This window comes from Cyprinus carpio, chromosome A21, assembly GCF_018340385.1.
Source record: "Cyprinus carpio isolate SPL01 chromosome A21, ASM1834038v1, whole genome shotgun sequence".
Lineage (NCBI taxonomy): Eukaryota > Metazoa > Chordata > Actinopteri > Cypriniformes > Cyprinidae > Cyprinus > Cyprinus carpio.
The window spans coordinates 22,800,951-22,827,201 of record NC_056592.1 but is presented as its reverse complement, the minus strand read 5'-3'; the positions used below and the strand labels follow the sequence as shown (position 1 = coordinate 22,827,201).

The 26,251-nt window shown below is 36.2% G+C and overlaps 1 protein-coding gene across 1 annotated transcript in view; it reads right to left on the bottom strand.

The window, feature by feature from the left end:
* gabrb4 (gamma-aminobutyric acid type A receptor subunit beta4) overlaps positions 1–26,251 on the bottom strand; it is a 49,918-nt gene that overhangs the window by 8,392 nt on the left and 15,275 nt on the right. Inside the window, exons 3-9 of the mRNA XM_042711350.1 lie at positions 15,360–15,427; positions 9,061–9,281; positions 5,132–5,214; positions 2,897–3,034; positions 1,854–2,006; positions 760–1,016; positions 22–111 (exon numbers count right to left, since the gene is read on the bottom strand). Coding sequence (XP_042567284.1) covers positions 22–111; positions 760–1,016; positions 1,854–2,006; positions 2,897–3,034; positions 5,132–5,214; positions 9,061–9,281; positions 15,360–15,427 — 1,010 coding nt within the window. The remainder of the gene's footprint in view (positions 1–21; positions 112–759; positions 1,017–1,853; positions 2,007–2,896; positions 3,035–5,131; positions 5,215–9,060; positions 9,282–15,359; positions 15,428–26,251) is intronic.

The following is a 26,251-nucleotide window of genomic DNA, read 5'->3' as shown; positions in this document are numbered from 1 at the left end:
ATGATTTCTAAATGCATGTACCCCGACTTTTCTTTGTTCCTCGAGATACAGATTTCTTCTCTGTGTATATGACCTGAGGGTGTTGCTTTGAAACGGCGCTGAAATGGAGTCTTGCGATGTGAAAGAAAAAATGAAGAGAACATTAAAACGCCCATATAAACTGACAATCAAGAAACAATTTTCGAAGAATACAAAAGTGCATAAATATGAGGGTGAAGAAGAAAATGCTTGCATAATAGACACAGACACAAATGCTTTATTCAGTCATTACTCTGGTTTAGTAACTGAGCTTAGTCCACACAGTTTTTCTAAGTATGAAAATGGCTGACACATTTTGAGAAGGGAGAAATGAATCAGTCTATCTCACAGTACATTACGGTGCTTGGATCGAAAGAGAAGCCTGCGGCAAAACGCAGACTAGAATCTGATAGCATAATGACAATGTAATTTGTAACTTTCCAAGCAAGAGGAACCTCTCTTATTAATAAAATGCAGCTTCAATCAAATTAAATACGTCACTGATTAAGTAAAGTCATGGGCTATTGCATGTTCGTTTTTAGCAGTGATGTGAAGCGATTCATTCAGGCGATAGTTATTTTGATGAGTGAAGTTGTTCTGCTTACAAACTAAGTGAATACATATTCATTTAGACATGCATGAATATTGTCAGTGCTTATTAAATTCATTTAAATCAGCTTTTAATCAGCACAAAATGAACTGTGCAACTGTTATAAATGGTTTACAAGAGACCTTGCGTACCTGTTCCCTCAGACGCTTCTCCTCATAGCGGGGACGCTCGTTGTTGGCTTTGTTTAGCCTTTCGTTGATCTTTTTCTGCTGCTGGGGTCCCCGTCCAAAGAACACATAGTTTACAAAGGCATATTCGAGCAGGGCCAGGAAAACAAAGACGAAGCAGCCCATGAGGTAGACATCGATGGCTTTCACATAGGGGATCTTTGGGAGGGTCTCCCTCAGGTGGGTGTTGATGGTTGTCATAGTGAGCACCGTAGTTACACCTGCAAGAAAGCCATGTTAGTCACTTCAATGAATAATGTCACGTTCACGCGACTTGCGCCGGGGCTTTTATGGACCACTTAACAGGGTCGTCATACTCCTACTTTAGCCCAAGTTGAAATAAGACATGCCCAAATGAAATTAAGATGAAATAAGACATGCCACTATGTAGTAGTCTAGTAGTAAGGTTTCTTATAGTATGTTAAGTGACGCTAAGTGTTAAGCCTGAGATAACAGAACTCTTCATTTTTTTAAACAAACTAAAGATGTAACAATTTCAATTCTAAAAAAGAGAAAAATTCTGGTGATATATTGCAGAAAAAAAAAACAGACATAGTTTCACAAAGCTTTATGTCCTAGAATGCTTTGGGCTGGTTTGCATAGCCAAGTACTTGCGAAAAAAGAAAAAAAAAGGTTCTTTGTCAGCTAAGCAATTGTCATTGAGATGAATGGGAATGCTAAGGACAGTTTTCTCAAGCTATTTAAGACATGCTTAATCTACATAAACATTGATTAATCTTTTTTTTTTTTTTTTTTTTTTGTACCTGCATCGTCCACATAATTATACTTAATGCAAATCTTCCAGTGAAATCAGTGGCTAACGGAGTCAAAGCTGAAACCTTGTGAACTTTGAGCATCACGTAAGCTTAAAGCTTCGCTCAAGTTTGTTGCATTGGGGAACATTGCATTGGGGTCATGTGAAAGGGCTTCAACTGCTTCAATCATTGTTGACAAAAAGTAGAATATAAGGATATTTTGAGCAAAAGACAAACAAAATGATTGATATGGTTTTATACAGGAAGAAATGACTTCCTGATGAACAAAACGTTAAAGGTTACCCAGGGCTACACGAGCAGCAGAGGCATCATAGTTAATCCAGAAGGAGACCCAGGACAAGATTGTGATCAGGATGGAGGGCATGTAAGTCTGCAGGATAAAGTAGCCGATGTTTCTCTTGATGCGGAAACTCAATGACAGCCGAGGGTATGAACCTGAGGAGACACAAGTACACAGCAGAAGCCAAAAAAAAAACAAAAAAAAAAACAGAGATGTCAACATATAACTGGGATCACAAAAGAGCAAGCACAGGAAAACTAGATCTACAATTTGCAATTGTCAAAGTCTGCACTTTGACAACAGTCATTTTCCCATTTGTTCAGATGGAGCATTTAATTTCCCCAAAGCAATGGATTCCTTCCCAGGGACTAGTTCCATTCCAATTAAACATGGCAGAAAGTCGCAAACATGGCAGATTTTTCCGAAACTCCCTTCTCAGCAGGCAGCGTCTATGTTCCTCTGAGAATTGTCACAAAAGCCTGAAGTGTCTTTTTTTTTTCTCTCTCTCCATTTAGCTTTTTAATACAAGGAATTTGAGAAAGAGAGAGAAAAAAATCAATTATGTAACTGAAGAGCATGTCCCGTTAATGTGTAAAATCTGGTGTGTGGTTTAAGACAACTGTAAACAGCATGTTTCAAGAAGCCTTTCCAAGATTGGCCTGCACATGCCTGTTTAAAAACTATGCTGCTAAATGTCAGGTGTGGTATGAATAATTGACTCATTCAATTGATTATTCAAATTGCTATGGCTATTTATTAATGTAAAAATGAATGTTCTCATTTATTGCCTGTGGTTCCAATCTCACTGCGGTTATTAACTCTTGTTTGGACACCTCCCCATGAAATAAATAAGAGTGCTTATGAGCAAGAGCACTTAAAATGATAGCCGCATTTTCTATATTAATATAAGTTGAGCAGTGCATTAAGATAACCTTAAATCTTCAGTAATTCTTGTTCACTGCATTGTTCTCAGTGACCGTTTGCTCTGGCCATGGGTTTAGTGCTGGAATTAACCCCATTTTGCATGCAAGTGATTCGTCCATACCTGTAGTAAACCTCACTTCTCTGGATACAAGACGTAGTTCCACAATGGAGAACTGAGGCAATTCCAGTTTGTCCACACCTGTCACAGCATTGTCCCCTCCTTGCCAGAAGAACACAATATCATCTGTAGTATATCCATCTGCAGAGATTGTAGACAGTACAATAAATGTTCAAATAGAATGTTATGCATGTATCTTGTACAACCATAGCACTGGACATTACCAGTTTTACATCTAGCAGACATGTCTCAGAGATGTTTTGTGAAATGAAAATTGAACTTCATGGCACTACCGGAAGGCACAGAGAAAATTAGGTTATTTCCTTCATCAATGGTGACAAAAATGTGGTTTGTGTTTTAGTGAGGTGTAAATTGGTCTGCGTTATGTGTCGTTGTCAGCACTGTTAACTGCACAAATAAATGGTTCTTCTGTGCTAGTTGGTTGCTGTGTTCAGTTTCATCACACATTTTAGAGTGTTTAATGTGCTTTCTGTATGACAAGCTGTGTCACAAGGACAGAATGTGGTAAGAGGTATGCAAATGAAGTGTTTGCCAACATTTCAAAATAAACTAAATAAAATAAATATTAATATTAATCCTCTGTCTCTGCTTTTCCATCCTCATATATACTATAATGACGCAGCTTGTTGTCACACAATGAAAAGCATAAGAATGTTGTAAGTTGTAAAAAACATTCTTACGCAAATTATGTAATTCAAACAGAAATTTCTTCTGCTGAGTGCACAAAATATGGAATAAGACAGTTCACATGAGAATGGCTTTATACGCAGTTTAAATGATTTTGTAAATAATTTACACAAAATTAGGCCATTTATGTGAGAATGGTTTTCTGAAAAATGTATGTATTAAATGAGACGTAAGACAAGCTTTATGATGGGTTTACTCAATTAATGCAACAATTTACATAATAATGTTTTTACAAATAATTTATGCATTAATGAACACTTTCTGCACTGACTGTGTTTTATGAATGATTTACAAAGAAACTTTTTCTTATATTTCATGAATGCAGCCCACAGTGCAGTTAGTGACACCTAAAGAATAGTTATCGGAATAGCTAGTTTTAATGTTCGAAAAGTAAGGAAATGTTGATACAAGCAAATCTAAAAAGATAAAAATGTCATGCCTCAGCAGGCTGTGACATCTGACCCATTGATTGGCAAGAAACAGTGTGCAAGGTGTAATCATTCGAAACACAAATCTAGCTATTTGACTGGGCTCCTGTGATGTACCCGTGATAGACAGGGCACACTATTCTGGTACGCCTGACTGATCGATAGTGCAGGGCACCTCATTGATAAACCGGAAAACACATTCAATCTTACCTACCTCTGTCAAATGTGCCATGAGCCCTCAGTGTCAAACCCCTGTAAGAACATTTATCACTACTGACACCCAAAGACAGAGTAGGCAGGACTGCAGATATGGGTGATTGCTCTAAATGGGCTTAATGATTACGTTTGCTTACATTAGGTATCTGTGGAGTGGGACAGAGATAAGAAGCAAAAGTGAAATTGATGAGCTGGATCAGTTCAAACTGCTGTTGTCCACCATCACGGTTTTTCTTCAAGGTGATGTGGTTAGAATCTGAGTTAGAGTTGGTGTTTGTGCTGTGTAGGTTGTGAGGATGATTGATGAAGACTAGACTATTATGCCGGTGATGGGGATTCTAAATAATTTACTTTCAAAAGTTTGTTTGAATGATCCAAAAAAAATGAAAATATCTGGCAACTCTGGTGGGGAAAGAGTTAATTATGTTTTATTTATATGTTGTATTAATAAGGTTATAAACCTAAAATTAAATTTACAATATTAACATAAAGAAGCAAATGTGTTTCCCAAACTGGCATTAACGTGAGAACTGCAGTGAGTTTTGTTTCCCAAACTGGCATTAACGTGAGAACTGCAGTGAGTTTGTAATTTGATAAAAAGCTACAAATTTAAAATGTAAAAAAATGCATGAAGTTAAAATAAAACAAAATTTCCATTCTGTCAAAAAAGGTTCACACTACCATTATTCATCCAAATGATAAAGAAAGAAGGGGAAAAAAGCAACAAAATATGCAGAGACACATTTCCATAAAAAAAAGCAACAAAATATGCAGAGACAGTTGTGTAGAACACAGCAAATAATGCTCTCTATGGGTGTAGTACACTTGTATTACATCTAGAAAATAGCCAGTATGTGTATGCGTGTTCACATTTCCTTTCACTTACAACTCTCAATCTCCAGGGTGCAGTTCTGTTCATCGAGGGGGTACCGTCTCAGGTCCATCATGCAGGCTGCTGTAGTGGTTATTCTGGAAAAAGGACAGCAAGAAAAACAAGGAATGGGCAGAAATAAAGAGTGAGAATGAGATACACTGTTACCTTGGTAACCTTTAGGAAATCACAGCTTAACCTTGACTGCACCACGTGATAGCATTGGAATGATTGGAATCTATTCTCTTATTCAAAGAAAAAAAAAAGAAAGAAAAAAGGAGGAAAATGTCATTATTTAATTGTGTTTGACGTCTTGAGGTTTTGGATGTTAATTGGTTGTAAGGTGAGACAGATATACTTGTATAAGAATACTACTAATAATATTCCTCTCCATTGTCATAGCTTTCAATTCACAATTTTACATGTATATATTTAAATTTCACACATTGTAGTCAGTCATGACACATTAACTTCTCACCTGGCATGACCTGATATAAGAGCATGGTAAGTAAATTATGAAAATTAACTTTTTTTATGTGGACTATTCTTTATTTTTTAATGTTGCATCTGGATGCATAAACAAATTATATTATATTATATTATATTATATTATATTATATTATATTATATTATATTATATTATATTATATTATATTATATTATCTCGTCTATGATGTTGCGAGTGAAAAATTACCTTCTCTGTCTGTCACTTATATGCAAGGAAAACAGATAAATAATCCCATTGTGATAAGGAAATAAGAAAAAAAAAAAAAAAAAAAAAGAAAACTGCACTGTGTAGTTTAGAATGGCTATTTAATACTAATACTACTAATACTACTACTACTAATAATAAACTTGAAAAAAAAACTGTAAAAACGCAGAATTGAGGGGGAAAGGAATTTAATGTAATTATAAAACTGCTCTAAATGTAGTTTTAAGTAAAAAAAAAAAATATATATATATATATATATATATTTGAATTTTCATATAAATAAATAAAAATAAAACAAATCTATGTATTATGTTAATATTAATATTTGTAATATTTATGTGTGCCTGTGATCTTGAGGTAATCCAGAAGTAGTCATATTGCATATATTGTAATATTTGTATAACATGGCTGTAAAGTAAGTCATTAGTAATTTATATTGGAAAACATTTATAAAATAACCCTCTGATTTCTTGTAGTGTTATATAACTATATAAGTAACTATATATAAGTAACTATATAGCAATGAACATGGCAACAGCAAACGGCATGCACATGACAGTGGAGTTAAATTAGGTAACAGAGCATGGGTGTAACATAGTAATGTAGCTATTACACTGCCTTCTGCGCATTTTACTGTGAGTGTCCTATAATTAACATGCAGGGTTGTGTTTGTTTTTAGCTTCAAAACCTTTCAAAATGCAACCTCTGTATGTGGCTAAGGAGCAAACAACATCAGTTAAAGCACTTCATTTCTATATAACATATTTTATGCAATAACAGCTGCTTGTTTGTGTTTTCATTTGTTTTTATTTTGTGTCACTCATATTTCTTCATTATCATGCATTCTTGGAAATGTGGAGTTAACAGTCAGTTACCTTAGATGCTCAGTGTAAACAATCTATAAAATACTTTGCTTGCTTAAAACCCTTCAATATGAGCATTAACTTTCTCCTCCAAATCCCCATAAAGCACAAACCACTGCATATTTGTAAATCTGTACATTTGTGGGTCATATTATGGAGAATGCTTTGCATACATACTGTAGCTCTACTAAAGCTGACTAAGGCACATCAATTCGAAATCCCTTTTTAGACACAGCAGGGCATGATATGATAATTAAACATTAACAACAGCCCTGACTCATGAATAATTTACAGCCAGCAAAGACCCATCTTAAGACGTTATTAAGAGTGGACGTATCAATACTGCAAACATGCTGTAGTTCCCCAACATTTTAATTCACTACAGCGATGCAAAATTTGAGAGACGCTCAGAAAAAAAAAAAACATGCAAAAAAAACAACAACAATTGCGGCCTCGCTGAGATTCGTCAATTCCACCTGTGCCAGAGCCTCTTGGAAGAGGAAACAGTTTGTCATCTTTCATTATTGATATTTTGATTAAGTGGGGCATCCAGAGCGAACTCTCTGCCTTTCCGGTGCGGTTCTGGGTTAATGCATAGGAGAGTGAGGAGGGAGAGTGGTTTGTTTTTATACTTGTGCCTCTGTTTGTCCAAAGAGGATGCCATTTGAGACAGCCATTCTTAGATGTTCCATATTTCGTGTAACCATTTAGAGGTGATTTTATGTGTGGGTTCAGATGTTTCCTTAAGTAAGGGATAATATCACCCTTAAGGGGGCTATTCTGCAATAACAACCAGCTGGATGTATATTATTATGCTTATTGCACGGCTACTTGCCACATAAGTAAATAATTAGACACAAAATATTGATTTAAGTTGAAATATTTGAATGCAAAGCTTCCATGAAGATAGCAGTTGCGAGTAAGCAGCAAGTTCAAACTAGACGACATTTAAGAGATACTAATTTGTGTTAAGTGTGTTAAAGAAGAGTGTTAAGCGCTGACTATTAGCTTTTACCGGTTGTTATCGAGGGATAACATATCTTTATATTTTGTAAGGGAAAATAAGCAATTAGAACCCATTATAATCAGTGATGCTGTCTACACTGGATGCAGCCCAGCACATCCTATATTGTTGTCCTATACAACGGCAGTCCTATAGTTTATTGTTTAATTAATATGGTTCAGATGAAACCCAGGCTCACTGGAAATGCCTGATTGTGGTGACATTTCTGCAACACTGATATTACGTATCCCACGGCACTTTTTCGCAGCAGTTTCAAAGTGAAATGTCCAGTAAGTGGTGCAAAAATACATATATGTATACTATTTTATTATTTTTATTTTTTTTTATTGAGAGTTAGATGCATAGAATTTCATTGGCACAACAAAGTGCGAAACAGAACTGAACTCAGAAAAGGCAAAGCCTCTTCATGTGATCACACTTTCCACCCAATATCATTACCACTTTCATTTTCAATGCGGTTTGTCAGTGCTGTGAACCATTAACAGATATCTTTCACACACCCCAAATAGAAGCTTCCCATAGATAACCTGTCCCTAACTGTGCTAGCAAGTGTGACATGAAGTTTTACCTATAATTAAAGTTAAACAAAGAACTTTGATACTGATATGAATAATGAATTCAAGAATGATGTCACGTAATATGGCTGCAAAGTTCAGGCTAGATACAAAAAGTGAGCTTGGACTGAGTGAGTGAAACCTATTCATTATTTTCAGTATCAGCGAAAAAGTCTGTGTTAACCGGAAGTTGTGACCAAATAGTGGTGTATAAGAATGTTGAATTTGGAAATTAAGAGGGCGGGGCTAAATATTAGCACACATTCTCGACATCTCTAGGGCACTGTCTCAAATGGAACACTTCATGTGTACTTTCGGTCTTGCGGACTTACTATGGCCACCACGTGCGGGTGTCTGTTAAGTCCGCGAGACCGTAGGGTGTCCCATTCATAATTTTAGCGTTCAAAAGGGTGCTTTGCGGGGTTATACGCACTTCTGCTGAGCCCGCACCAGACTTCTACCCGACAGTCAAAGCAGCATTACGTCACGAAAGTACGGACTCAGAGGAAGACCTTGAGGGTTTAGGGTGCCATTTGGGACAGGGCCTAGCTCTCTGAAGACTAACTCTTGAGGATGTCAATTTGAAGGAAGGAACAGCATTTCTGAAGCAAAGCAAACTTTCTGATTTTAACCAAAGATTACGCAGGCAAACACTTTTTTTCTATGGATTACCTTGCACTGATTAATTGTTCACCACAAGACTAGTAATGTGCACGAACAAAGTAAACAGGCTCGGTTTTGATTTCATGCAGACTTAAAGACACCAATGTTACAACAGCAATGGAATTTACCTCAGTCCATAAAGAACTGTGCCATCTGGGTGGAGCCGAATCATTCGGTTCTTCACCGTCACACCATGCAGGAAAGACTTCTTGTCATTCAGGAAGTAGGTGTCTGGGAGCCATAAATGATCAGCCACACGGTTGTCCAAAGTGAGGTTCAAGGCCATCTCAGCATAGGCCAACCGTTTGTCCCTCCAGCTCTGTTGGAAATACATGGTGATGGTGTAGTCCTGCAAAGAGCACAGAAAATCAGATAGAGAGTTAAGGTGGGATGAAAGTCTTTATTATTTACAGTTACTTCCAAAACAAACTGTAATTAAATTTTTCAAATGACATATAGCTTTAGTTGACAAAAGTAACACTTTTGTTGTTTTTGTGTTTTCTTGTGTGTTTGCTCTGGTTTGACAGAATTGTAACATGCAGGAGGGCAAACTCATTATAAAACACTTCTATTTAACGAGAAGGTAATGAAAACATAATGTAATGGATTAGGATGTGTACCAACGTTGATATTGATTAAATAAGCAACATAAATATACAGCTTTGACGGGATATGGTTCATTTGAGCAGTGACTTTTGGATATAGGGCAAACAGGATTGGCTGGGGACACCCTTAAGATCCACTACTGATATGATTCATCACTGCTTCAATGCTTACTGTGAACTGGATTTTAATGATAAAGCATTCTGTACAGACACTAGACCAGGGAAAGGCAATGTCGGTCCTGGAGTGCCGCTGCCCTGCAAAGTTTAGCTCCAACCCTAATCAAACACACCTGAACAAGTTAACAAATATATCTTCAGGATTACAGAGGCTGCAGGCAGGTGAGTTTTTTTTTTTTAGGGTTGGAGCTAAACTCTGCAGGACAAATGTTGCCCACCTCTGCACTAGTCTAATGCAATAAGCCTACATTTCATTGTGCTGCTTGATTTAAGGATATGGTCTGCAAAGAAGTAAACTGTTTGATTTCCCATTTCAGGCCCTTGTTTACAAACTGTAGTAGCAACAAAATATTGGCCAATATTAGGCTAATAGGCCAATTTCCTAGTTTCTGTATGACTGATAAACAAAAAAAAACAATCAAATAGAAGTATCTGGTGTCTGAACTACTTTGAAGAGATCATTTGGCATATAGGCATACATAAAATTTGGAATATTCTTACCAGTGTATGTTTTTATAAGAGCATATGTAAGGGAAGGCAAGGCAAGTTTTGTGTGAACCCTTGGTATTTCTAACTGAATTGAACCTAATGATCTGAGTGGTATGTTAGGTTTATATTCTGTGAGCATATCTGCAATGTATTTAGGTCCTAGGTCATTGAGTGATTTATAAATGAGTAAAAGTACTTCAATCCGGAATATAACTGGTAGCCAGTTTAAGGACCTAAGGACTGGTGTGATATGCTCAGATATTCTGGTTCTAGTCAGAATCCTGGCAGCAGCGTTCTGGATGAGCTGCAGCTGTCTAAAGGTCTTCTTGGGAAGGCCGGTGACAAGACCATTACAATAGTCCACCCTGCTAGTGATAAAGGCATGAACAAGTTTCTCCAAGTCTTGACTGGAAACAAAACATCTAATTCTTGGAATGTTTTTAGATGATAGTATGCTGATTTAGTTACTGCGTTGACATGACTACTGAAACTAAGGTCTGTCTCCAGAATCACACCAGGATTTTTGACTTGATTTTTAGTTGTTTGTCCCCTTGAGTCAAGGTATGCATTTACCTTGAGAACTTCATCTTTGTTTCCAAATGCAATAACTTCAGTTTTCTCCTTGTTTAACTGAATAATATTTTGGCACATCCAACTGTTAATTTCATCAATACATTGGCAGAGGGAGTAAATGAGGCTGTAGTCATTTGGTGATAAGGCTAGATAAATCTGGGTATCATCAGCAAAGCTGTGATAGGCAATTTGGTTCTTTCTCATTATTTGACTTAGTGGGAGCATATACAGGCTAAACAAGAGCGGTGCAAGAATTGAGCCTTGTGGGATGTCCACTTAGACTTATGCTCCCTATACTCATATAATAACCTCTACCTTCTAAGTATGACCTGAACCATTTGAGTACCATCCCAGAAAGCCAGACCCAGTTTACCAGTCTCTTTAGAAGTATGTTATGATCGACAGTTTCAAACGCAGCACTGAGATGAGATCTAGTAATACCAGCACTGATATTTTGCCAGAATCAGAATTTAAGTGAATATCTTTTATCATCTGAATGAGCGCTGTCTCTGTGCTGTGATGCGGTCGGAAACAAGATTGAAAATTGTCCAGGTATCCACTTGAGTTTAAATATTTGTTCATCTGATTAAAAACTAGCTTTTTTCTCCAGTAGAGAGAACTACTGGATATGTTAGAGCTATCTAAATAAATAAAAAAATAAAATAATAATAATAATAATATTAATATAAAAATAAAATAGTATATATGTTTTATAAAATGATTTCATCCAGGAAGTAAAATCTTTTAGATCCTTTTGACAGTATAGTGGGAATACAGGTCTAATCCCAAATTGTTGGAATACAAGCCTAAATTCTTTTTTTTTTCTTTTTTTTTTTTTTCCTGAATTTATACATACATTGTAATTTTCACTGAACTTGTAAGGTGCAACAATTATACCCTACTAGAATGTATATAACAATAGCCCTTCTGAAAGAAAAAAAAAAAGAGTGCTTAATTGTATGGAATGTGCAACTGTAGCATACTATTTAAATACATGACATACAAGTTTCAGTAGAAATGACAGATTTTAGTTAACCATACATTTGTGTAATTTTTTGTGTTTTTTTTTTTTTTTTTTTTTTTTTGTCTGTCCTTGCAGTGTTTAATTGAAATGTAATATCTAGACCTTCTGGTGCAAATGACATATACAGGACTCCAATATTTTAGTTCCTGCCCCTACAAACTCAGGTGTATCTTAGTTCAATACCCACATATTAAAATCCTATCAATAATCAATGCATAGAATCAAGTCATCGACCCTAAATTTCTTCTTTGTCTAATACATTACATTTGGATATACTGAAAAATAAATAAATAAGATCTGCCACTATACTTCCATTTCATTGTAACTTTAAGTTGTTGGGGTTTTTTCAACCCTTTGCCTCTCAGATGTTGCACAGCACCTTTTCACTACTTTTTTTTTTTTTTTTTATGTCCAAGGAGGGGAAGTAAAACAAGCATCCGATTGAAGACCTTGTGGTACGGTACCTTCAAAAGACCACAGTTCAAAGAAATTTCAGCAGTACCTTCATGATGGATAAATCAAAGAGACATACTTGTTCTTGTAGAAGAAAAGAAGGGGGAAAGTGAAGGAAAACAACTTCATACTTGAATGAATACTTTGAACAAATTAAAATAAAATCTTCTGCCTGGGACAGGATGGAAATTCTCCACTGGCCCCAAGTGGAGGGATTGCGGTAAGAAGAAAACATGGCATCATAACTCTGTGTCTTTCCCCACCATCTCGCTCATCTTTCGTCTCTGATATCTGTCTTCTTATGACTCTCTTTAATGGCTTCGTTAAACTGTTCAAAATAGTTTCTGAAACTAGTATTTTTTATTTCTTTTTCAACAAATGATCACAAAATGTTGACAGTCTACCTCAGAATGCCAAATAATTTTCTATTAATCTCCAATAAGTTTTGCAATTTTTAAACTGTAAGGTAAATCTGCCTAGTTGCTGCGATGATCCACAGAACTGCATGCGACAAAGAAGCTGAACCGCAATCCACAATAATATCAAAATTTTTAAAGTAAATTTAGCCTAAATTAAGACTCATTATGAGATACCAAGCCTGTCTCATGTGGTAATTTTGTAATTATTGTGGAATAATGATAAAATCTTCAAAATAATAATTTAATAATAACCTAATGATTTTAGACTGTTAAGCCTATACATTCTGTCACTTAGAAATTAAGTGTTTGTGAAACTAGCGTGTTGTCCCTTCAATGCCTGGGAGCGATTTCATGTAAAGTTTAATCAATAAAAATCTTACTGTCATCGGATTTTAATTGAATTTCACTTTGAGCTTGATAATGCTGCAACCAGAGCTAATTAAATCACCTGCAGTTTAATGCAAGCATTACATGTAGGAGATGGCCTGCAGCATAAACAACACTGTCTAAACCTGACGATGGGTTTACAACAATTCAGCAGTGATACTCACATAAATTAGTCAGATTGATAATAAAACTGTTTTCTAGTTAAAACATTTGGGGTTAGTTAAAATAACTAGGAAATACTACACGGTGTTTCTTCTACATTTAGTTCATGTCAGCGTGATTGCATTTACGAATTGAGTCACACAAATGCTAACATAATATTCTCATTGCAAGTGTAGATTTTCTTTGAGCTCCAAACTTCCATCTATACAATTTAGTGTTTACAGTTTAGTTTGAATGCATTTTAAGTACTGTACTGTTGTTGAAGAGTAGCTATTTTTGGATGACTTACAAGAGTACAATGGATATGCATATTTCTTTGCTGTTTACCTTTAATGTCACAGTTCTGGCCTGTCGCTAGTGCATAGTTTGGGACAGGGACTCCTTATAGTGACACTAGCCAATCAGCAACATTTTTTTAAATTAATTTTGTGGTACTTACACTAAAATAGCTACCTGTCTTAAGTAATATACATATACATAATTACAATGTCTAGGAACTTCCTTTAATCATCATATATTTAACCAGTATCCAATTTTCTTCTCCATTGTTATTGCCTCATCAACCTTTTTCTTAGATGCAAAACTGGACAGTGAGAAGTGTCAGAGAAGTTAATGAACTTGAGCAATACATAATCTTTGAAGTACCTCTTTGAAAGAAGCATTTAGTTATGACTTTTTCTGTGAAAAAGAAGAAGTGAAATTGTTTCCTAAAAATGAGAAGCTTATGTATTCTGAGCACAGTGTCTTCTGTTCACACATCTACTCAGTTGGGTTTATTTTAGTCAGGTGACTATGCTGCCTGTGATGACTGTCGAAGGGCCCACTCTGATGATGAGGACACGGCATGCATTAAGGGCCTCTGGAAACTGAAGTCTTCAGAAGTGCCATAAGTTCAGCCATCTAAATGACACAGAGGTCCTTAAGGTAGCAAATCGCACCCAAGTCCACTTGACAGGTTGACGTGACCTCTTCAGTGCCACATGATCCTTCAGAAATCATTTTAATATGCGGATTTATTACCAATGTTGGAAACAATATTGTTTGAACTGCTTATAATAATAATAATAATAATAATAATAATAAATAATAATTATTATTATTATTATTATTATTATTATTATTAATTTATTTATTTGAAACTGCTACTTTTTTTACTATTTTAAATTGCAATAATATTCCACAATATTACTGTTATTTATTTTTGATCAAATAATTGCAGCCTTGATGAGCAGAAGAAACTTCTTCGTGTAAAACATTACAAATCTTACTGATCCCAAACTTTTGAATGGCAGTATGTATATATAATTTGCTAAGTTTAATATAAGGAAACATGGAAATAACCAACCTTTTTGCTTAAATTATTATTATTATTATTATTATTATTATTATTATTATTATTATTATTATTATTTAATTTTGATGGGGATTGTTATTTGCTTGTTTTAATCAAAAACCATGTTTTTTTTTTTTTAATCAAACTAATCTGGAAGCAGCGTTATTTTCCTGGTGTTTTCTGAAAATTTCCCAATAAGAAATCTAATCTAAGACCATATTTCCTACTGTCAAACCATTATTATCCAACAGTAACCTGAGGAAAACCGATCCAGGTGCACCTCTTCCTCTCTCGGGTACTTTATGGATTCAGGCCACAGGCATTGATGCCGAGGCGCTAATAAAACCAAAGTCCCTGACTCTGCATGAAGAAATGATGAATGCAGTAAGTCTGCATGGGGTCTCCACGGTAAGTATGTATAGGGAGTTGTCAGCAGAAATTTAGATGACTGCTCTTTAAGTAAACTGCTTTTTAAGGGCTCCAGGGTGGTGTTTAACTTGAGGTGATGGTCCAGAGCCAAAAGGTCTACTGATGCTACATAATTGGTCATGACCGCAGTTATACATAATCATCCATACTGATCATTTTCTTATGTAACACCATGAAGACTCAACAAAACAGCCTTTAAACATACTGTATGTTTCTAAAGAAACACAGCTAACTTATACTAAAAAAAAGTCAAATTCAGCCCAGTGTACTGTGTTAAGATAAAGGAACTTTGGTGTTTTACCCATATTTAGAATTTTGCAAAAACAACATTTAGCAATGACAGTAATATCAATAATTCCAAATCGATGTTACTAACCATGTTGACTTCTGAGATGGAGTCAATACTGGCAATATTTATACTCATTCCCACAATGACTGGAGGACCTACAGAAAAGAGAAAAGAAAGAGAGAGAGAAGTTTAGACAATTATATCATCACTGTATTGCAACATCACCATAATAAAAACTCTGAAGTGGAGACCTTTTCACAGACATACTGTAACAAAGCCAAATACACTTCAGATTGTGGATCTCCATTTTACATGGTACTAAGTGCTTTCAAAAATCTCTGAGTAAATTTGAAGCCTCTAAAGTGGGAAACTTTCTAGTGATTATTTCATTCTCTACTCATTGTATCAACCCAGAACCTTGTAAACACAACTTTGTTTCCAGAAGGACTTAATCCTCAGTGCTTACTCCTGAAAGTTCTGTAAAGCTCACCAATCAGAATATAACTTGCAAAAAAAAAAAAAAAAAAAAAAAAAGCTTTCCAGTTTTGTGTGCAATATTCATCAGATGGTCAGTGAACAGACTGTGGGTGTGCGGTCTTAGACTGAGACTATTATGAGAAAAACAACCTTGTAAACATTGGCAGATTGTCTTTTCTCTATGTTGGTGCAAGTGAGAATGCCTGTTACAAAAAGTTCCAAAAAAATTTAATATAGCCACAGCTACAAAGAAAAAAAAATGTCATTCTTTATTTATCCAAAGCATGTACCTCAAATAATGTGCCTTTCTTTAATAGGTTCATATATAAATTGCGAATTGTTTACTAATAATATAATACCAGTAATCTGAAGTTTTAAGTTTTAAATCCTACTCAAAAATACATCTACTTCAAATACTTGGAATGACTAATTTACTAAATATGGCATTTGTCTTGGTGGTGAGGGTTTAGTCAGACCACTCCACTTTGTGCTTGGGAAACATTTACAACCATTACAACTTAATCTTTATGGCAATATGGCTACCCACTGCTCTGGGTGTGTGTTCACAGTGTGTGTGTGTGTGTGTGTGTGTGTGTGTGTGTGTGTGTGTGTGTGTGTGTGTGTGTCTTTGTGTTCACTACTGTGTGTGTGCACTTGGATGGGTTAAATGCAGAGCACAGTTTCCAAGTATGGGTCACCATACTTGGCCACACGTCACTTCACTTTATCGCTGAATCATTTTGTCATCACCAGTCAACAAAAACACTGCTCAGACACTACAAACTTTTTTTGAACCACAAGTGCCAAGATAACCAATATAAAAGAACTGGCTACTGGTTAACATTGTCCAAAATTCTAGATGGCCAAAGCAACATCAGGAAAAAGACAAATCATTCAGAGAAAGATAAATGAATACAATTTTCAAGATCACAAAGTTTAAAATGAATGAATGAATGAATAAATGAATGAATGAATGAATGAATATTTGGACAAACATGCACCAATCAGACACAGTAAGACTTAGTATATCCAAATGTTCTCCTTGACACATTCATAAGTTCATGATAGATTCATAAGGGAATCAGTCTTCCAAGGATCTTTCGATGAATCAATTGATTCAGTTCTCCTATTATGTACCTTTGTTATTGTACATACATGGTCCCTTAAAGGTCATCCATCTTCTGTGCTGTCTTAAAAATATCTCTAAAATGCCATCCAGACCCACTGAAAAAAAAAAAAAAAAAAACTTCTACTGCCTGCAGTTTTGAAATATTTACTGAGCACTTGACTGAGAGTGCAGTCCTCCATCTCTCTGTGTATCCTCTCCATCTTCTTTGTACAGTGGTACTTTTCACCCCCATCTTTTCACTGTTGACATGTTTGCACGACGACCCGCCTCACTCTTAAATGCCCGCAGTTTTGTTACTCTCTCACCCCACCTCATAAAATTGGAAAATGGAGGGAAAGAGAGAGAGAAACGGCACTCGTGGAGCAAAAGAAAAAATGGAGCCATTTTCCTGTGCGCTTTGTGAAGGCAACCAGCAAGAATTTTCCCAGGAGATGTCAAAGAACACTCATTGGCTAGTTGTAAACACCAAAGCCTGAAATCTTCTGCACGCTTCTGCCGCCACATATTTTTGACCCAGGCTTCCATGAAACAAAGGAACATTGGACAACGTTGCCCTGGATATGCTCTCCCGCGGCTTCCATGCTGCATCTCGAAATAAAACCACTAACCTGAGTCTGAGGCTCTTACAGAGAAAGAGTGTTTTGGCCTACTCTCCTACTACTCCAACTACTAGCCATCTTTCCTTATAAACACTTGTGCTTCCACAGCTTAAAAGAATGTTCCAGGTTCAAGATCTGTGACATGCTGTCGTTTACCAAACAATTATAACTGGTTTGCAAAAAAAAGAAAAAAAAAAAAGCTTAAAGCTAAATGTACAGAAAAAGATAAAAAAATGTCAATAAAAAAAACAACAAAATTCAATTTAAATTTATTGAGGGTGAAAATGTTTAAAAAATTTCAAAAATGTCCCTAACAATAACAACAAAATTCAATTTAAAATAAACTGGTCATAAGCAGTTTATCAGGTTGACTAAGCAAAGACAGAAATATAACAAAGAGTGCATGAAATGCAAAATGTTTTTTATTTTTATTTTTTATGTTTAAATAATTTTCCCCATCCCAGTTTAATATGCAGAAGCAGCTATAAGTAAGCCATTTGTTGCCTGATTCCCCTGAAATGTAAACCATTGGCTCAACCAATGGCATGAGTCTGGAATCTGTTTGCCATAAAAAGAGTATGTGATCACTTTATGAAACATAAATGCGAAGCTTATAATTTTATTTAAAATAATAATAACAATAATTCTGTCAAAACTTGTGTATTACTTGAGCTATAAAGGTGTTTGAATCATACTTTTTACAGTTTAGTTTAGGACTTTGCATTCTCATGACAACAAAGCTGCAAAAATGGTTTTGACAGAAAATATTAGTAAGTTATTTTTTTCACACTAAAATCATGTTAATATGCATACTGTTTATGTCAGGTGGTTATAATACTAACAGTAAATGTTTTAATGTTTACATTAAAACAATGTTTACATTAAAACATTGGCTCTATTCACTTCAATTGTATGTGTCATTTTTTTTTTTTTTTTTTTTTTGAGGATAAAGAGAGACAAGTGACCAGTTTGTCTTAATCAACATCATGCCACAAATTCTGTTGTCGGATCTTAACTTGTACTGATCTGGGAATATTTCCTCTGATTTGATAATAAAAAGAAACAAGCCCATCCATCAGGAATGTATTTAGACTGCATTATAATGACATTTGAAATGTCTTTAAATGAAAATGCTTGAGACAAAGTATGCTGCTTTTTCTAAAGAAACAGAGCACAGAATGGCTGATCATTTCAACTTGAAGCTGTCAAATATCCAATAGGACTATTTGCGCCATTGCTACTTTTTTTTTTATATCACCCGTTTTTTTCCTCTCCAACTGCATGCTTCAGGGCACCTGCACATGCCCCTTTCTGAAACCCACCACCACCACCACCACCACCTCAGGAGTTCAGTGTGTTTTCACTCGTTTTTCCCTCTCCAACTGCACTGGCAGATGGCACCATCATCTGTATACATATTTAAGTGACAAATGTAAGGCAGGTGGCTTCTCTAGAGATGCTATCTCCATTCAGAGGACCACTTTGCTCCACCAAATGCCTTTGTTTTGCTAAACTGTAGGCAGATCACATGGAGCCTGGTCCCAACACAGCAAAAAAGAGAACACCAGGTAGAAACAGCAAAAATAGCACTTCTGACGGAACACAAGTGCCAAGGATACTGCGTCCTGGGCTGAATTCTCATGGGTCGCCGCTTTTTCCCTAAGCAGGTTTTCACTGACACAGCAATGTATCTCTCCTGCAGGTAATGATGACGGTAATGCCTAGTGTTTGTGTTGAACCTCTTTCCTTAGGAGAGAGCTGAAAGTGCATACTTGTGGGGGGCAAGGGAATCTCATAGCAGTCGATCTGGGTGATGTATAGCCGCAAGTCTTCGGCATAACAGAGGATTGCCAAGAATGTATCGCCCCAATTAGTTCAGAAGTTGATGAGCTTTCACGGCATAACGGAGCATAATATAAATATGTCTCAGTTTGTGCTAAACAAATACATAGGTCAGGAGTCCCTTACCATAGGTAGGATTTTGTGAGGTGCCCTAGAGCTCCCTCTACTGATGCTAAAGGGTCTTGCAGGGCTATCGCATCTTTCTGCATTTGCTGTAAAGCATTCTGTTTCATTGCAAAGTCAAGATATTAATGCACTGTGTGTGTGTGTGTGTGTGTGTGTGTGTGTGTGTGTGTGTGTATATATATAGATAGATAGATTGTGTGTGTAGATAGATAGATAGATAGATAGATAGATAGATAGATAGATAGATAGATAGATATTGTCCTATAAATACTATACTAATACATTTAAAACCCTTGTATAGGTAAATGTTTGCATAGTGAATGGTAGAAAAAGGCAATTGCGTATGAATTAGAGTAAGGACAGGCCCACATTCCTTTCATCAACGCAGTCACGCACAGCACCATACATGGAGAAATAGAGTGGTGGAGAAAATACCACTCTTCCACCCGATTCAAAATTCTAATCATCAACTCATTGCTTAGCAACAGAGGGGTACCATAGCAACAAGGCAGCATTGTCACTCTTACACTGCAACGAGAGACACGGTACTTTTCATACATTGTATTCAATCTTTTTTCCCTCTCATGAATGGCCAAACGTTGGCATTGTGTCCTTTTGTCAGATGAGGAACATATATACGACGACTCTGTTAAATTATTAGAGATGGATCACTGAGGAGTGGACAAATATATTAATAGATGTTCCAGGCGCATGTTTAAAACATGAAGCATTCATGTGCCAGGATGAAAGGAGAATACTTATATGTTCCTCTACCTGACATTTATAGCTACTAATGCATTATTGGCATTTAAAAGTCTCTGGATGTGGTGAGTCACAACTAGCAACGTATTTATTATGCTTAAGTAGTCATAGGAATCACCTACACTAAAAAGAACTATAAACTAACTATAAAGCAGGCTGATAATACCCATTTAATTTAATCTCTATTGGTAGAACAAAATTACACAAATTACAGTTTTAAACTATATTTGTTAACCCTAATTTTTCAGTCCCTGTTTTGTACCCTATTCATAGAAAGTGTCACCTGCATTGATTTAAATGGTGCTCATCACTTTATACATTTCAACTTTTATTTAGTCAGTGCTGTAACACTGTTTGTCAAACTTTATATGGAAATAGTCCAAATACTTTTAATTATTTTCTTGAATTAATAATACTTCAGCACGAAAGGACATTTGGAGAGGTAATTTGTGTATCTGTTGCTAACAAAACAACTTTGTGACACGAACAGTCTTGATGAATTAAAGCTCTCTGCAAACTCAGAGGCCAGAACAAAGAGATGAATGTGTAGAGTTCTGCAAGTTTTAGGAAACTCAGCAAGCAGCCATATGGCACAGCACATTTGCAGAAATACATATCAGCAAGAAGAAACACCTAGCCGAACTGCGTCAGCATACAGGACACCTTCAAGACTATGCTATGCTTATTCTGATATATTTAAAACAACACCCTGAATGTACAAAAAAAATAAGCAGTGTGAAAAGAGCAGATATTACAGTACTGTAGTGACTGTTCATTTGCAGGATGGTTTTGAGGTTATGGTCAGGTTAAATACTAAGCTAATTCTTCACCAACTAAAACACAATGCAATTAAAGCTAACTGCTTACATTTACTATATAATTCCATGACTTAATGAATTGAGTAAATGTTGAGTCGCAGTGTTAAACTTTTCAGGTAAATCAACCTTTACATTTGTGTCTACACATTAAGGAGAAAAAAAAAAAGAAAAAAACCTTGACATAGGTTATGAGGACACTTTGCAGAATTCAGTGAAACTGAAAAAACAATATGTAGCGACTGGTCGCTGATTCATTTATTCAATTGATTCATTCAAAATTAGTAATAAAGGGAATAAAGAAAGTGATTGTCTTTATGAATGGCTCATTGAATGATTAATTCACCAGATCCTTTTGATTATTAAAGAATTATTAAAGAAATTATTTTTCTTTGGCAAAACAGCTCATATTGACAATTTGTTTAAAATGTATGACACTTGGGCCTGGTTAATTTAGGCCATAGTACAAGGACATTAGAAGAAAAACATTACTGGCATGCATCTTGAGACAAAACAAAGGCACTGATATATTTTAAGATCAGTCAGGTCAAGTTTCTTTCAGGTGAAACAGCTCAGACTTAAATTTTAGACTGTGACTAGGCTTAAGCCTTGTCTGTGAAACTGGGGGGTATGCAGTATTAACTTAAACACAGCATATTATTTCTTAATTATATACTATTGGATAAAGTATAAAATAGTGATAATCTTAAAAGGAGGCCAAATGAGCATCTGGCTCAAGGCTGTGCCAGTATGCAGACATGGTATTTCAAACCCAGACTGTTCGACCTAAAACCGGACGGATGGCCATCCTAGTGTCATTGGTGAGTCGGTTATTCTAACTGCATCCGGAATTCCAACTCATCCCAAACGATAAATTAAATTACAATAACTAAATAGGTTTTCAAACATGCTTCCTGGCTATTGAGCCAGTCGCATCCATCTCTAAATGACATGTCTTTCACTGTGTATTTATCTGAGACGATCACGGGGCCATATCCTGTCCTTGACAGATCCCTCCTGACTCCCAAGGACTAGTCTCCCCCATCCATCACCAGATGTGTGAAGAGGGTATCGTGGGCTATTTTGGATGTGCGTTATTTTGTTGTGCCTTCACCTGCAGTGTCTCGTCAAAGCTGCTAAAACATGCTACTTGTAGGTGAACAATGAAGTGTGCTTTCTATGCTTACGTACCTTCTAATAGGGCTCTTTATTCTCCTTCCAAGCATAACAGCCTAACACACACATACAAAACACATTCATCAAGTAAAAGAAGACTGTAGTGTGAGAGGGTGCGAAAGGTACAGCCTCCTCAAGCGTTTTCTCTTCGACCGGCTCTCTCCCCATAAATCAGAAGGCATTTTCTGCTCATCGGGATAGAGATCATTTGTGCAGTGCTTGTCCATTTATCGCCCCGCTTTGACAATACCGCACTTTTGTGCTGAATGCGTGCTACTTTTGCATCCTGCGTTGATGCACGTTCAGCCCACACATGCCAAAAAGGCTCCTTTTCTTTTAAGCTTCGGCACATGGGAGAGAAGCCATGTGGCTGCTTGCAGGAGTCAAGTTAATTAATAGGGAAACTAGCTGGAGCATTGTAGGTGTATTCATTATTAATTAAGAGACTTTATGCCAGCTGGGAGAGATGTCAGCAATTAGGGGAGATTTTGCGGTGTGCAGTTGTCCTTGGATAGGGGAGTGCATACCCTGTGAGGCACAGCATGGTCACAGAGCCCTTTGAGTCATGCAGGTTTATCAGACCCATAACTTAACTGTTTGTGTGGGGCATTGCATTTTATCATTAGTATCTCTTTTCTCAAGATGAGCTCATTTTCTACTCTACTGTAATATAAATGGACTACATGGGCATCGTGTGTATAATGGTGATTTTTTTTATTTATTTATTTAAGTAAATAAGCAATAGGGTGAATACATAAACTGTAAAAAAGGATTGAAGACATGTCTCAACTTCCATCCACTATAGAAAAGTGAAACCAAAACATCCCAGTATGGCCGCTGTCATGAGTCTGCACAGCAGTGATTTATTTGGAGCCCAAGCATGTGCAGTGGTGATTCATTAGGAGCTTGAGTCTGCGCAGTTGTGATTCATTAGGAGCTTGAGTCTGCGCATTAGTGATTCATCTGGAGCCTGAGTCTGCGCAGTAGTGATTCATTTGGAGCCTGAGTCTGTGCAGTGGTGATTCGTTTGGAGCCTGAGTCTGTGCAGTAGTGATTCATCTGGAGCCTGAGTTTGCGCAGTAGTGATTCATTTGGAGCCTCAGTCTGCGCAGTAGTGATTCATTTGGAGCCTTGGTCTGCGCAGTAGTGATCGTGAGCTGGAGCCGCATTATCAAAGAACCGCCCAAACTCCCACAGACCCAATTGAAAACTCACAATCATGACACTACACCCCATTTTTAAAGCATCGAATAACTAATTAAAAAGCAAACTTATTAGAAAAATTAACACTTGAATATACATTAGCGCGATAAGAACAGTGTTGTGTAAGCTACTCTGAAACTGTAGCTTGATAAGCTACAGTACATGCTTCTTATAAGTTAAAATAGTTAAAGTAGTTAAAGTAGTTAAAGTAGCTTTCAGATTTTCAAAGAACACTGTATACATGTAAACAAATGTTTGAATAAAGGTATGGCATATTTAAATATTTGATGTTATTTTTATAAACACCAAAATTAATAAAAAAGAATCTGAATGTAAATACTGTTTGACATCCTTTGGCCTCTGTGACAAACAAGCAGGTGTCAGAAGTTGTGCCTGCGGCTGCTTTGTGTAGAGGGGTAACCATGGTAATGACAGTATTGCTGCCATTCCTAAAGCGCCACCTGCTGTCAGAGGGTGAACTTGCATTTTGATTCAGCACTTCTGCTGCTTTTGTTAGATCAATGAGAAAAACTTTTACACAACAATCCTGTAGTGTTGTAAAACTTAACTGGTTGATGGAAAATAAGATAATACATGCGTTGTAAAAATCCAAACCATTGGGATAATAAGATCTCTAGAATTATTTGCTTATTTTGATGTGGCCACTGTAACAATACCGTACATGCTCATTACTGCTGTTACATCCACAACGCGTCTTCAAAGCACCCGCAGCACAATGCAGCAACCGCCATTTCAACAATGTATATTTAAAATCCCTCACTTCCTCTTATCTTGATCACTTTCTTTTCTCTTTTCCCACTTCTCTCACTTCTCTGCAGTCTGCACCAGTTTTATAGTGCTGCCTCTTCATTTTCAAAGATTAACACACCCGACTGAAACTTTATCAAAGTTATTATACCGAGCATTACTGTCTGAACCCTGACATAGGGCCCCCTGGTGGTAACGGGGCCCTATGTAACCGCTTATATCACTTATTAGTTTCGGCCGGCACTGCGTATATTACAAAGAACTGAATAAATGTTAATGAGGAATGTAAGTAAAATATTTGGTATTTAAAACAACAATGCTAGTTATGATGTCAAAATCTATTTTTTATTACACACAGTATTCAAATATCTCAGACTGTCAAAGTGCCAATTTTGCAACAAATGTATAATAATTAGACAAAAAATAATCATAAGATAATAACAATACTGCAGTAATTCTTGTTAATACACATGCAGCCTATAACTGTACATGATACTGTTGTGTTATGAAAAACTGATTACTTTGAGAGTAATGTCATAATTTTTTTATCAGGAGGTAGGTAAAATCAAAAATAGAGTCCATGTCTTTAATATTAAATATGAGCCTTTTATGCATCCGCTGTGGGGGAAAAAACAACACATGCACACTTCTATACACTGGAGAAAAACATGGATTATCATATTTTTACTTCAGATTCCTTTAGCGAGAAGTATTTGATCTATTTATACCCAAAATAGGACTGAGTGCGCATTACTGAGTGCTAAACTCATGTAATGTCTGTTTCATTCAAGTGGCAGCCAGAGGGCAACCTCATGCAGAAACTCCACAAATGCATCACAGAAGTAATAGAACTCATGATGTTCCAGGAAATCTCTGATATGAACAAAGACATCCAGCTATCACTGTTAATGAATAAAAGAAGATATAAATGCTTATATTGATTAAACTTTGAAGACAGTAAACACGTCACACATATACGGTTTATCTGGGTTCTTCAAGCCATCTTGGGTATTTTCATAATAATAAAGTAAATTTATAATCCAATGCTAATCAACTGAGGATTGAGATGCAGTGTCCTTCAACAATTCAGTGATTTTCTCCATCCTCCGATTCTGCTGCCATCTCTTGTTGTTGGATAGCACTATCATAGTAGGGTGTGCCAAAAATGAAATATCAACCTTCTCCTCAACGTCATTACGTTATTTACATTAATCATCCGACTCTCTCCTTTAAAAAAGCCCTCACACAAAGTTTTTAATGTTAATTGCCAAATGTTAGAATACTTTATGGATTGAATTTCAACTGTTGTTACTTGCAAAATGTTATTTTAAAATAATAATAATAATAATAATTAATTAATTAATTAATAAACATAAAGCTGTGAGATGCATGATACACCAGTAGATGGTGGTAATGCAATATTTTGGCATATGATCTTCTAAAAAGACACTTTGCTGCTTCAAATTGCCATAAAATTATCGAAACAACATTACCAGTAGATACAAAAATGTGCTGTTCACGCAGGCAACGATGTTCCATCTTTTTACTGGTAAAGCACCATTCACACATCAATTTCAAAATACCAGTAAATTCTGTGACATCATCAACTGGAAATGCCATATGCGGTCAGTGTTTTTGTTGATGTTTTCATTTTTGTGTCAAACGTTCACATTCAGGCAGCTACTTTTGGCCCAGAGACATCCTATTAGATGACATCAAACTGAACTACACAGCACGGCGTAAATGTGTCATCTGTGTCAGAATGCCTCAGAGCTGTTGAATTTTGAACTTCAATGCCTCTGGATTGGTCCAGAATAGACGTCTTATGTCAGCACATTCTGAACTGTAAACCGGTAATCTTCATCCTGCGTTCACACAGAGCAGATTACCAGTAATTTACTGGTAATGTTACAACGTACAACAAAATTTGTTCCGGCAATTCACCAGTATTTTTGAAAAGGTCCTGTATACACATGATCTCTTAATGGTAATTTACCAGTAAAGTCTGTATGTGTGAAAGGGGTTATTGTCGCGCTACACTACTATTTGCTGGAAAAAGCTACATTGCTTTAAAAGTAGCTG